Source organism: Pantherophis guttatus, chromosome 2 (genome assembly GCF_059756535.1).
Source record: "Pantherophis guttatus breed Tessera chromosome 2, ASM5975653v1, whole genome shotgun sequence".
NCBI lineage: Eukaryota > Metazoa > Chordata > Lepidosauria > Squamata > Colubridae > Pantherophis > Pantherophis guttatus.
The window spans coordinates 90,421,128-90,435,154 of NC_142064.1; the positions used below are offsets into that span (position 1 = coordinate 90,421,128).

Sequence of the window (14,027 nt, forward strand, 5' to 3'; positions counted from 1 at the left end):
ACCTTTGCTCATATGCTTAACACCTCGTTGTACAGCTAAAGCTGCAATGGGAACTGATGAAAGCCAGTGAATGTTCATTTAATGATGCATTGTTTTGCCATATGTTCTGCTGATGTGGAAACAATTGCTTAGTATTAAATGACACTTGAAATCATACAGAAACTGCTTTGGGGTCTGATCACAGCCGTGCTGTGTTTTCCAGAGAGATCAGCCCTGTTGAGGTATGAGTTGCTCCTGTCCATGAACCCCAAATGTGCAGAGATCTTTCTGTAAGGCAAAACTCTAGCAGCAATTCTATCCCAGGAGTTGAATAAGATCACCCAGACATTGCTGTAGCAACATAACACCTGCCTTGGCATACTGTCCCGGCAATGACTGGATGATGCTATCAGTATCTAATAGGAAAACACTCTGCATGCATTTTCCAAGTTTCTACTTCGGCTTGATAAACAAGCCCTCTGAAAGGCATTGATCCAAAGAAAACACAACCATCTTCTCTCTTCTGTGACCAGCAATAGTAAGAAAATCTACCTCTACATGTCAGCAAGGAAGTACCGGGAGGCTCAATGAAGCATTACTACAGCAGAACTTTCTTTTTTGATGGACTTTCAATGGACTTTGGAGATGGTTGCAGTTCAGGCTTCACCTCCAAGTAGCAAATGTTGTTGTTTCCAAAGCAGTCCAGGCAAGTGATACGCTTGATAGAATGTACTTGGATTGCACAATTATGCAGTTACTCAATGTAATTAGAACTATTACATAATTCTGCACATGGCCTAAATTACATTAGTTAGGTATATTTTGATTCAATAGGCCCTACTTTCCCTTAATTGGTCTGTAAAATTTGAGATTTTACAGTATAGAAACAAGATGGTGCTGTCTCTAACCTGAGCTGCTGGAGATGCAATAAGTGGACCGAATCAGCTCACCTGTCTCTGTCCTTTTGTCTGATTATGTTTGCTCCTCAGAGTAAATAATACAGGAATAATAGAGGGGTTTATGGCTCGGCAACAGTTTGAACTTCTCCCCTCTTTCAACATTCATACACCATCCCAATCTGGCATGCTCTGTGTTGGAATACAGTAACTCATCATCTCTGGTGCTGGACACATTGGATAGGAATAATTAAAGTCAATGCTTCTGAAGGATGCACAGAGAAGCACTGAGTTAGGGGTGTAGAATTAGGAATCCAGAAGTCACGAATTACTCTGACGATCCAACGTTTTCACCAAAATAATCAGAGTAATGTTGGACCATCAGATATGTGCGCAATTTATGCCCCATGTTCCTCAATGGATTGAAGACCGATGTTATATGCAACTTCTGAATTTACAGATATGGATTGCATATGGACAATAATAAAGGGGAAATGGTCATTCTTTCCCAAAATTACTACTATGGGAGAAAGATTGCCTTTTAGTACTGGAGCCATTTTTGTGAGTAATATGGGACTCACTCATAAATAGCAATAGCACGTTGACTTTTATACCGCTTCATAGTGCTTTACAGCCGTCTCTAAGGGGTTTAGAGTCAGCATTATGGCACCCAACAATCCGGACCCTCATTTTACCTACCTCAGAAGGATGGAAGGCTGAGTAATTATAGAACTAGATCTTCCAAACGGCAGTTGCATCAAACCTGAGCACCTGTTCATCAGGAAGGGGAACAGCCTTTCTTGCTGGAATGTTATTTGAGGCCTCAAGCCATCCAAAAAACATGTTTAGCTTATTTAGAAAATCCATGTCACTCTTACATGTCAGGGAAGCTGCCTTATAGTCAGTAATAACCCAGATATCTTGCCACATGAGTCTAGGGTCCATAGGAATAGTCTGCTATTCTCTTATCAAATCTCTAGCCTTATGCGGATACAAGATGTTTCAAAGCTTCACTCCATATTAAGCTATGGTTTGTTAACAGTATTTTGTTGAATAAGCCACTATGGAATCAGTTCATACAACCATGAGCCATGATTTACAAACCACACCAGCTAGACCAGGGGTTTCAAACTCACGACCCACCGGCCAGATACATCACGTGCTGGCCACGCCCACCCCCGGTTTAGCAAAGGGGGAAAAAGTTGTGATACGTTACATGACGTCATCATGAGTTTGACATCCCTGAGCTAGACTGATACCATACAATTCAAGCCAGAAAAATATGGTGGTTTAGTGCTATCTTTCTTTATTATTATAGCATGCAGACGAAAAAGGAAAAATAAAGGGGAATAAATGAAACGGCAAAGTATTTTTCTTATGATCTTAAGACGAGACTTAATAATTGAATAATTCAACTAGATTTCAGTTTCATGTTTGTTGGATGCCTTAGAGAACGTTTCAAAAGGTTTGGCTGTACCCTGAATAAGATTTCTATCCAGCGCCTACAAAAGCAAATTAAGATTTGATATATTGTTGTCTTCCAATACTAGCTTTACTTACTTTGAACCTTGATAAAATTTTGGCAGAATTGAAACAAGGTCATATATTCATTCAGGTTTAGGGTTATCAGATGTTCAGCTAAAAGGAGGACATGTCTCCATCCAACAGGCATAGATTTAAATTCAAATGTTTTTTTTTTTTTTTTAAATTATTTTTACAATCACAGCCATTTAAACTTTTCTGTATTGTGACTTTGTAAATTGCTTTTTTCCCTGTTGGTGAACAGATTTAACATCCTAGATTTCTTGACTGCAGCCTTCAATTCCAATCCAGCCTCTTCAAATCTACAATCAATGTAGCCTGGAGATCACAACCCATCAGACATTTCTATGGCAAAATTTGAAAAAAAAACATTGTTGGCAATTCTACATTATTGCTAGGGTATGTTCTTGAAAATATTTATTGCAAAGTGTTGCAATTGAAACACCTGTTCTTCTGAGGCTGGAAAAAGTAATTTGATACAAATGCAGGTCAAAATACATTTCTTTGCTGTAATTTTTGTTGCAAGAAAGTTAACAGTGATTGTAGTGCCTCTTCCTTTCCCATTTGTTCTCCTTTCCAATTTTCTGTCGTGCTTTGTCAGGAATCTGGTAACTCTAGTCAGAGCCAACATTTCCCATTATAGTAAAATTACTTTGTCCTCTCCCTAGCTATTTTTTAAAAGATCTGCCTGCTCTGCCTAAACAGCTTTTTTCTTTGCCCCAAATTTAATCCATTCTCCATCAGGTGACAACTGATGGTATTTCAATTTCCAAATGGAAATCTGAATATATGTTCAAATATGGAGCTGAATCTGTATTCCATGTTCTATTCAAATGTATACACAATAGCAATTGTAATATATAATCCCCATTATGGCAAAATTATTTCTTTTACAAGAACCATCCATAACTGCAGTTTATCAGGTGTTGGTTAGTTCATTACATTATCTCCATTGCTGGATTGGTAAACATTTGACTGAAATTGGGTAATTGGGCCTAGTGTGTAACTTGAGTTTCATATCTAATCTTCTTGGCTGTAGTTATTTTCTGCTTTATTATGTCTACTGCTTGCTTAATCTTTAGCAAGGTTTCTAGGTGGTATTTCATGAACAGATATTCTTTGGAAATGAGCAATTACTTAAATTATTACTCTTATTATTCTTATACACAGAGTGAAATCACAGCTGCCAGTTCTTTAACTGGTGTTAACCTCCGTACATATCCAATTCTTCCCAAGAGCCCCTCAATGAACCAAAAGTACTATTCAGAACACGTTTCTTGTAGGTGTATTATAGGTTGGGATGCTGGTGAAGTTTTAGTGTGGTATTTTGGATATTTAATTAATACTGCATATCCCTTGCATATTTAATTAATTGAATCTATGTTATAGAATTTAGAGGCTCTTGAATGAAGCAGTTTATATATGTAAAAGTTCAAGGTGTTTTTGACACTAAAAGCATGTGAAAAACTTTAATAAAATTCCAAACTGAAATATCATGGATTTGAGCTCTAGCATTTTATTCCTATCATTCTGCCTAATCTCAGACAAATTTAAGCAAGGCACCAAGACTGGAGAACATTCTATGCTGTTGGCTTCCCATTAAAGGTCAAAATATGTACACTAGTAGCTAGTCTAATTAATTATCCATCACTGTCCAAATTTATGGTTTGGCAATTGTACAAATAGGCGTTGTTGACAAAGCCATATTTAATCCTTAAACTGTTCTTTTCTGATGAGAGTGTTATCTTCCAGAAATAATATAGCACTACATGAGTTATTCGGAGTCACTGCAAAACTCAGTCCAGTCCCGTCCGTCCCATTAATAAGAAATAATACTCACAACCTTACAATTAAATGTTACTTTTAATAGGAAGTAAAAGGGGATGTGCATAATCTTTAGAGATCCAATAACTTGATTGTTCATCTATTTTTTTCCACTTTCTGAACATGTCTTCAAGAGTAAAATGTTTCACAATGCTTTTAAACAGAAGAGAAGGCAAGTTACTGGACAGTCCTTATTAAAGCATACAAATGACAATAGCCTTTAGAGGCCCAGAGATTGAAACTATAAGATTACAAGCATTTAAAGACACCTAGTTTTGAAATACTTGCAGCTGTATTCATCAGATCAGTTTTGACTTTCAACAAAATATAGGTAGGATGCAATCTGATTTCTTCATAAATACTTTCACTAGATTGGAGAGTTTACATTTTCTTCATTGGCAATAAAAAGTGCTCAATTCACAAAAAGGGATACATCAAACCCAAAAACATGCAAAGACAGCTGTTTGCTTTTCTTTTTCAAAAAAGCTTTACTATAACCCAATCTTAAAGTAAGCAGTAATTAGGTTATCTGGCATTTGCTCCAACTGTTTCCTATGTGTATATAGTCACTCTATTTATTACTTATTATGAAAGGAGCAAAAGGATAGGGAATAGGAAAAGTTCTCTCAAATCAATGATCAAGAATCTAAAACAATAAGTGGTTTAGATCTAGCACTTCAGCAAGAAATAATGGGTATCCTGCAAAAATTAGATACATCTGAAGCAGCAAAACCCCACCACCTACTATTTTTGGCATATGTTTTTAAAAGTTACTCAAATATATTTTATCTTAAATTTATGAAGCCGTCATCCAGTGTTACCATGAAATACAGACTGTTGATTCTAGGTAGTCTTTGCTATCTCCAAGACCAATGTTATTTAAAAAGAAACAAAAGCAGGGCACCACGCTAATTTTGGGACCTAGTATACTAAAGGAGTGAAAATTGGGGGGGGGGGCATGAACGTATAGTTTTTATAGAAGAAAGGAACTAAATATCTGCAAAAAAACAAAAAAAGCTAATTTTTGGTGTATAGTATTTTACATTTTGATCTGCTGCATCTGCTGATTTAAACAGATGTGCTTGTCTTTTCCTGTATCCTTTCTATATTTTCCTCTCTTCTCCCATTTCCCACTCCCCTTCCCCCTTACACCAAGTATCATGGATATGAGCCCAAGTATCCCAGACAATCCAGTGAATAGCTAGTGTAATGCACTGGTGTGATGTGTGAGATTTTAAAAGTCTCTCCTTTTCAATCTTCATCAAAGTTCTGCTGTAGAAGGAAGTTGGCTGCCAAATTTTCATTCTTCTCACATGCAAAATATGCTTGTATCACAAGTCCTTCAGGAAATCCTAGGGCCTTTAACTATAGGAAAGAAAAGGCTATTAGAATTCACATTTATAGCGTAAGCTTCTTTGTCAAGTATTAAAGTATTAGTATTAGTAGTACTAGACCAAGTATTAAAGATTAGTATTTTAAATGTTCAGTTGGCAATATCAGTCCTGATGCATGACACAATTGTTGCAGATACAAATTTGTTATACTAAAATCTTGATACGGCTAAACTGCATTGAATGCTGAGCCTGAAGCTTTGGTTGACTATGCAAAAAATTATTCAAATATATTGATTAAATGTATAAATTTGAAAATTTGAAAACCAAGAATAAGTTCATCTTTTAACTAAACCTAAGTGTTAAAATGAAACAAAATAATAAACTTTGATGTATGGCACATATACCCAAAATAAGACCCAGTCTTATTATCTTTTGGGCTTTAAAATAAGCACTCAGGCTTATTTTGCTCCATTCCCAAGCACCCATAGGCAACCAAACACTTTTCGCCCGGACAGAGAAATGACAGAGACTCACAAGCTTCATGTGCTTGCAATTAGCTCAGTTTCAAAGCGTCCCCTTTGCAAGCAGACAAAGCTTGGTCTCCCTCTGGGCGAAAAGTGCGCAGCAGAGCCAGGCGGAGGCAGAGGCAATTCCAACACGCTGCCCACTCTGTCCTACCGTCTCTCAGCTTGCCTACGGCCATGCCAAGCAGGCACCCATGCGGGGCATCAGGGTCACCTGCCTCCCTCATGCCCCCCGGCACCTCTGCCACCGTGCAAGCCTCCTCTGAGCCTCCCAAGAGTGAGGCTGCACAGCACGTCCTGATTGCCTGTCTTTTTCGTGCCCCCCCCCACCGCCTCCACGCTCGGACTTATTGGTATTTGCGCTGCGCCAAGGGGGCGGCTCTTGTGATGGGCGTGGCCATCCTCCCCGGGCTGGTTTTTGGGGTGGGTCTTATTTTCAGGGAAATAAGGTATTTGTAATTGCATATTACAACTTAGTAATAGGTAAATGGTACATATCCTCCTAATATTAATATTTATTTCCTAGCTTTATTATTTTTATAAGTACTCAAAGCAGTGAACGTACAAAGTATCCATCCTCCTCTTATTTTCCCCACAAACATCCTGTGAGTTGGGTTGGGCTGAGAATGTGTGACTGGTTCAAGGTGATTTGGCTGGATTTTATGTCTAAGGGACTAGAACTCAGTTTTCCAGTTTCTAGCCTGGTGCCTTAACCACTTTATCTAATGAACTTCAAATACTGGGGAAAAGAAATCTACTAAGTATTATTCATTTTATGAGGACAGCAGAAGAAATTGAAAAAGAAATGTGGAGAACATAAATATACGGTCTGTGTTAATCATAAACTGATTTTATTTAGTATTTTATGTGGCCCTATATCCAAAGGACACATACAATTTTATATTTTCAGCAACAATCACTTACAGCAAAACCTAAGTAATTGCTATTATTAAAAATGTAAAACTCACAACCGCTAGACACCCTGAAGCAGCAAGATCTTAACCCTCCAAAGACCATTCTGAAGGCTTAATTTATCACAGGAGAGAATCTCATCATGATCTCTATGAAGAGATGTTTCAGAGGGCTAGTGTCACAAATTGAAAAGCAGTCATCTACCTTGGCTGTCCAATGGGGAAAGCCTTCAACCTAGGAGATATACTGGACAGATAGTTTCAGTTTGAAGTAGATGGTTCTCCTGTTTAACTGTTGCTGACTGAAGAGTTCTATTCAAAGTTCCAGCCTACCAGCCATGTCCTGCTTCATCCTCTCTTATCAGCCAGTGTTCATTCTGTGGGGTATTCTGATCGTTTTTTCACAATTTTGTGTTAATACCCCCACCGCACAGGGTTTTTTTTGTTTTCTGAAAGCCTATGGCCTACTCACATGTGCTTTATGTACAGTAGTGGCCAAAATTGTGGAAACCTTTTGGGAAAAGTGTATTTTTGAGGTTTGATGGCTAATAGCACCACTTTTTTTGCAGTAGTACTGTAAAATTATATATCAATGGAAAGATAATTTAATCAAGAATGTAATGCAACAAAGTTTGTTCAATTATCTGTATTCTATGAAAAGTTATAGCCAAATAACCAGAAAAAAGAAGCACAACTTGCTTAGGTTGATATCAGGTAGCTTTCCTTCATCTGATTGTAGCCAATGAGCATGAATGTTTAGAGAGCCAATCAGGTGTCATCTTGTTTTGGCAATGAGCCAATCATATCACAGTAGGACTGAGTTATTGATGTCATGTATTGAAGCTGAGAGGAGGACATTTGTTAGTGTGTTATGTGATTGCTATCAAGTTGGTTGGGTTTTTTGTGTTCTTTCATTTAGTGAGCTTGTAAAATGTAATAAAATCATAGTAATTGTGCAAAGAGTTTACTGGTTGCCCAGAAAGCAATGTAAAATAGTATTATTAAGTGAACAAGGCTATAGTTATAAAGAAATTAGAAGAAAAACTGGTGGAAACTTAACCAAAGGCGGCACTTCTAAGTTTCTGAAGAGGTATAAGGAGACTCAGTCACTCCAAAACCACACTGGTAATTGCAGGAGAAGGTGCACAACAGCAAGTGATGATAGAAGAATTAAGAGAGTGGCTACGTGACAGAAGAAAATCATCTGGGTGTATACAAGATGAAATGGCACAATGCAATGTGAAGCTGAGTGCAAGGACTGTTTGGCGCAGACTGCAGGAATTTGACCTGAAATCTAGAATTCCATGAAAAAAAGCCACTTTTATCTCTCAAACAAAGGTTGAAAAGCATTACATTCTTGATTAAATTATCCTTAAATTGATATATAATTTTATGGTACTACTGCAAAAAAAAAAAAGTGGTGCTATTAGCCATCAAACCTCAAAAATATACTTTTCCCAAAAGGTTTCCACAATTTTGGCCACTACTGTAGATTTTGGCTATGTAAGGATTACTTAATCTTTGAATTTAAGAAATAGAGAGAAAATTGGGTTTGAGAAAATAATAGATATGTTCAACTCACCCTTTCTATAGCTTCTTTTTCCTGAGGTGTTACTTGAATATAGTTCATGTGACGGCTTCCAGCTTCAGCTACTCCGCCTCCACTTCCACTACCTCCACCACCTCCTTGTCCTGACTCTTGAACAGGTTCGTTTAACATCTGAATAAAATGCTCTTGATGTTGGCTTATTTGCTATGGTGCATGGGAGGACAAAAGCAAATAATATACTGAAATAAAGACTGCCTCTCCTGATTACATCTGCCTGTCCCACCAGATCCAGCAGAGAGGACATGCTGCAGGTCCCATCCGCTAGGAAGCTTCACCTGGCAGCTCCTGGTGTGCCCCCTTCTTTATCTAACCTTCTTCCCCCAAAGTGAGGCTGGCTTCATGTCTTTTAACTTGCTGGAAATCCCTCAAGACCTTGCTGTGTCATCAGTCCTGGGGACCCCAAGTGACTGGTAAACAATTGAGATGACTCCAGTGTAATTAACATCTGCTCTTCACCTAATGTTTTTTAATTGTGTTCCTTTTATAATTGTAAATTTTTTAATAATATTAATATTTGTACATATTATTTGTAACACTGCTGTACACTGTCCAGAATTACTTGTTTATGAGATGGGCAGACACATAAATATGATAAATATGCATTCCTATTTACCTTAAAAATTATTTCCATTTGAAATACCAGTATAAATGGTAATATGTAAGCCAACAGAGACCAAATATTAGATATGCCTATATGGTAAATTATTATACTGAGAGACCTTTACAATTCACTTCATTTCATTCATTTTATTCTTTCCTCATTTGATGTTAGTTTTAAAAAGAATATGAAACTACAGAAGACAACTCGAGAGGATTTAAAAGTCACCTGCAATAACTGAGGATTTTCCCGTCCTATTTGTTGTAATAATGCAGGCAAAAGCGATGGATTCTGCTGAATAATTTGTCTCATCTGCTGGAACTGAGGCTGGTTTCGTAAAAATTCAAGAGGATGTCCTGAAAGAGGAGGAACATTTTGAACAAGACGGTAAGCAAAAGGCGAGCCTTTCTCAAAAGCTTTTACAGGACTCCTGCTAGAGCCTAGTATTAATTTTTACAAGTTACTAATAACAGGAAAGGGCAGATTTGTTAATCTGTCAGTCTAGAACAGCTTCATAAGAAAATTTATGACAAAATGGTTCAGAAACCTGAACTAGAAAACCAAAAACTTTTATAAACCTCTATGCAATATTCTACAAATAAACAAAAAAGCCCACCACCCTATAAGAATAACTATCAAGAATAGAGATGTTTACAGAATTGTACTACAACTAAAAAAAATGTCTGAAGGGCTGTTTTGCACGCCATTTCTCTAGTGAGTCAGATTCAGATTTGTAGAAATGGCTCTCTTACCTCCTGTAGAGCTAGTGGTAGTAGTAGTGGTAGTGGTAGTTGCTGCAGCAGCAGCAGCTACTGCTGAAGATGGAGAAGCCCCAGTGCTGGCTGCTTGAGGAGGGTCAGCCATACCTTGACTCTCCCTATCTCCAGGGATACCCTAAAATGAACATAATCTTCGTGATTTTGATATATCCATGAAGTCTAAGGACTGAGCTTGAATAAAGGAATAATTATTTACTGTTAACATTTTTTTAAAAAAATCTGCCATCTATTGTTACTTCTGTTGAAATAAAAACATTTAAATATATAAATTGACTTAACCCCTGCCACACAGTCTTATCATTACAGATTATGAAACTAATTGACTAAAACTGTCTCTCAAGCTCAGCAACTTTAAAATGTATGGACAGCAACTGCCTGTGTCTCTGGAGAATTCTGGAACTTGACGTCCACATATTTTAAAGTTGTTGAGCTTGAGAAACACTAGTCTAAAATATTAAAATCAGATTGAGTAAATGTATTCTAGGAGTCTTCCATTCAGAAAGATCTGAATGTGAGAAATTCAAACCCACGTTGAACAGTTTTGCTAAGTGAACGCAAATAAAGCTTTTTATATTGATGTATATGTACCTCTTTTAATGTTATTAATGTGTTTGCAGTTCAAATGGTCACACCAAGAAATAGCTGTACTAAGAAATTAAACCAATTTATGTTCAAGTTTTCATTTAAATAGAAAATTCATTACTAAGTCATTACTTTTTGCCTTATGTCTTTACATCTCACCTTCCCATAAAAAATCCTGTCATGATCAGACTTAAATGTAGAAGGAAGAGCAGATCATGAAATAATAAGAAACATGCTCACCATTAAAAGATACTCCACTGCTCTGTCAGGATTATTGAAGCTGGCTCTCAATGCAGCAATTACCTGCTCTCTTTCATACCCCATTGACATAATCTCAGTCACCATGTTTTCATACGACTGGCCTGTCACTTACAAGTTAAAAGAAAATAAAGAGATTAAGATATATGCAAATTTTGAAGGAAGAAGGGAGAAAATAACCTATTGGTATATTCTGTCAAGAAAATAACAATACAACAGGATTTGCGTTAGTTATTCATTAAAGCAATCTGGGTGATATGTAATTTTCTGCTATTCAAATTCACTATATTATTAATAAAAATAATTCATCTCTCCTTCCAATTTCTTCTTTATCAAAGTAACATATGTATTAGCTGTAATAATCCATGTCTGACTTTAAATGGTTATAATGAAAAATAGAAACTTGATTCCCTAGATAAAAACCAAATTATCTTTTTTTTCCATTGTTTTTATAATAAATTTTTCCTGATTAATCATTCAGTTGAGTTTGTATTATACATTCAGTATTCTGTAGGGTTTTAAAAATAATTAAAAACAGTATCAGAGCATGCAGTTGATCAATAATCGCTGATGACAGATCTGTAGTGTTAAAACTAGTTGAAAGAAACACAGGTGACGCTGACCTTTAAGAATTCTCAACCATATATAAAAACAGTTTTTTTTAAAAAAGGATAAAAGGCCACAATATGCTTCAGCTGTCACACTCCATCATTTCGCAGTAATCATCAAGGCTCCCATTTATTTTACCAACTCTATTCAGGTCTAATCAGGAATGTTATATAGAAGGGTGGGGAATCTTACTTAGCCTGAGGGCTATATTCTCTCACAGATAACTTTCCAGAGACCAAATGTTAGTAGTAAGCATTGCAGTGCTGTGACAGTCATCAAGATTATGTTTCCCTCCTGTCCATTATGCTTTTATTTCTTAACTCTTACAAGCAAACTTAGCAGCAAAAGACATTTTTCAGATGCTTTTTTGATTCAGGGGTATCAAATAAGTTGAACTAACTGGAACCAGTTTAGCAGAAAAAGAAGTGGAATGGAATGGAGAGAGGCTGAGAAAACAGCTGACACTGACAGATGGTTCCCCCTATGTTGCATGTTAAAATTGCTGCAGATCTTATCCTGGAGAAACACTGAATTGTAGCAGCAAATTTAAAAAGGAAGTACACTCTAGTAAATTTTGTAACTGGACTAGCATATTCTAATATAAAAACAACCAGGAACCAGTATTCAAACAGCCTGATTAAAATAGTTCAACCAAACATTAAAAAATATCCATCCCCTTTATTGCATTACTCAACTAGTAGCTGCTTGGAAATAGATTGTATATAAAATGTATAGAAATATGTGCTTACAAAGAGTGATCTTGTTGGAACAACACTGGCAGCTGGGGTGGAAGGCAATAACACCTGACTGGACTAAAAGTCAGAGCTGCTTTTCTGCATAGGTGGCTTTCTCATAAGTAATATCTACTAAAAATGTGTTTCATCACAAGATACCAAACAGTAACAGCTTAGAGCAGTGATGGTGAACCTTTTAGAGACCAAGTGCCCAAACTGCAACCCAAAACCCACTTATCACAATTGAACCTGAATAATGAAATTTTACTACCTAAAATAATGATAAACGCAGAGTTCAGCTAATTGTTCTAAGAAAAACGTGATAAATGCACTTTTATGCCCCTTTATTTTTTTCTACTTTTGAAATATTACATTTAGCAACAATAAAAGAAAAACTTTCGTAATATCTTTTCCTCCCCCTTTCCCCTCCCCTTTCCTCCCTCTTTTCCCTTCCCTCCCCCTGCCTGTTTCTCTCTTTCCCTCCTTCCCTTTCTCTCTCTGTCTCATCTATCTATCCCTCCCTCGGTCATCTATCATCAATCTATCTATCTGTACATCTATCTCCATCCATCCATCCATCATCTCTCTCTCTTTCTCTCTCTATCAATCAATCAATCAACCATCTATCCATGCTCTCCTGTCCAGCTTCATGTGTCGTGTGAATCCAACCACTTGGGCTGTGGAGGGGGAGTGGAGGCTGGCAGGCAAAGCCAAGCGTTAGAGATCCACACAAAATAAGGCAACGCTAACCTGGATCCTGTCAGGGAGCCCCCCCCCCTTTCCCTCTCCCTCTCTCCTCCTGGGGCTGGGACCTGGGCAGCCTGAGTGCAGCTCCCTCTTAGGAGGCGACCAGCAAGCAAACAAACGTGGGGCTCTGGCTGGGAGGCAGCGGCGTGGAGCCCCACCACTGGCCAGTGAGAGCGGAGCAGGCAGGGCATGCACCTTCCCCGCTGCTGGCTGGGAGGGATGTGTGAGCTGAACGTTTGGAGCCGCGCTTGGTGGAGTTTGCAAGCAGGCTTGGTGGGGCCGCTTAGCAGGGAGACCCTGGTCCGTTTAGTTTGCTTCAGCGTGGGATGGGAATGCAGAAGGCAGCGCGAGGTAGGAACACAGAAGGCAGAGGAAATCCGTGCTTCTCTGTGTTCAGCCCTCAGAGACTGCTTTGGGGCAACTTTTTCTGGTTTTGAAACATTACATTTAGTAACAATAAAAAAGAAAAACTTTTGTAATATCATTTCTCTTTCCCTCCCTTTTTCTCTTTCCCTCTCCCCCCTCTGTTTCTCTTTCACTCCCTCTCTATCTCTCTCTCTGCCTCCTTGTTTCTTTCTCCCCCCCCGTGGGGGGGGGGAAGAAAGGAACCCCTGAACTGGTGCTGGGTGGTGGGAATGACATCTGAAGGCACACGAGCCCCGGAACAGCGCGGCCACCCTCAGCTGGCTAGTGGAGAAGTGGGGCATCCCAACACAGGCCAGCTGTGCAGGAAAAGCAACTGCTTTTTTTTGCCGATCCAAGATGATGTAGGATCGCATTGTGGCTCTGCGTCGGAATGAGCTTCAGAAGGAGGGGACCCCTTCTTCCCCATTGTGAAGCGCGCGAGTGAAAAAGTTCAATCAATTCCAACTTCGCGAGATCTTTTTCTTTCGCGAGAAATTGGAATTGATTGAGTGAAACGCGATGGAGAAACACGATTGGAGCTGGGCTGGGGCAACTGCGCGCATGCCCACAGCGAGGGCTCTGCATGCCACATCTGGCACACATGCCATAGGTTCGCCATCACAGGCTCAGAGAAATTATTCAAGTTAGAAAAATTTGCAAATAATTTAGAAATTCAGAAAGTTTAGCACATAGGTT

General features: G+C 38.3%; 1 protein-coding gene across 1 annotated transcript in view; it reads right to left on the reverse strand.

Annotated features, from left to right (window-relative positions):
• Positions 1-4,261: 4,261 nt before the first annotated feature.
• RAD23B (RAD23 nucleotide excision repair protein B) overlaps positions 4,262-14,027 on the reverse strand; it is a 30,087-nt gene continuing 20,321 nt past the window's right edge. Inside the window, exons 6-10 of the mRNA XM_034410634.3 lie at positions 10,819-10,946; positions 9,970-10,111; positions 9,446-9,573; positions 8,593-8,763; positions 4,262-5,606 (exon numbers count right to left, since the gene is read on the reverse strand). Coding sequence (XP_034266525.2) covers positions 5,493-5,606; positions 8,593-8,763; positions 9,446-9,573; positions 9,970-10,111; positions 10,819-10,946 — 683 coding nt within the window. The 3' untranslated portion in view covers positions 4,262-5,492. The remainder of the gene's footprint in view (positions 5,607-8,592; positions 8,764-9,445; positions 9,574-9,969; positions 10,112-10,818; positions 10,947-14,027) is intronic.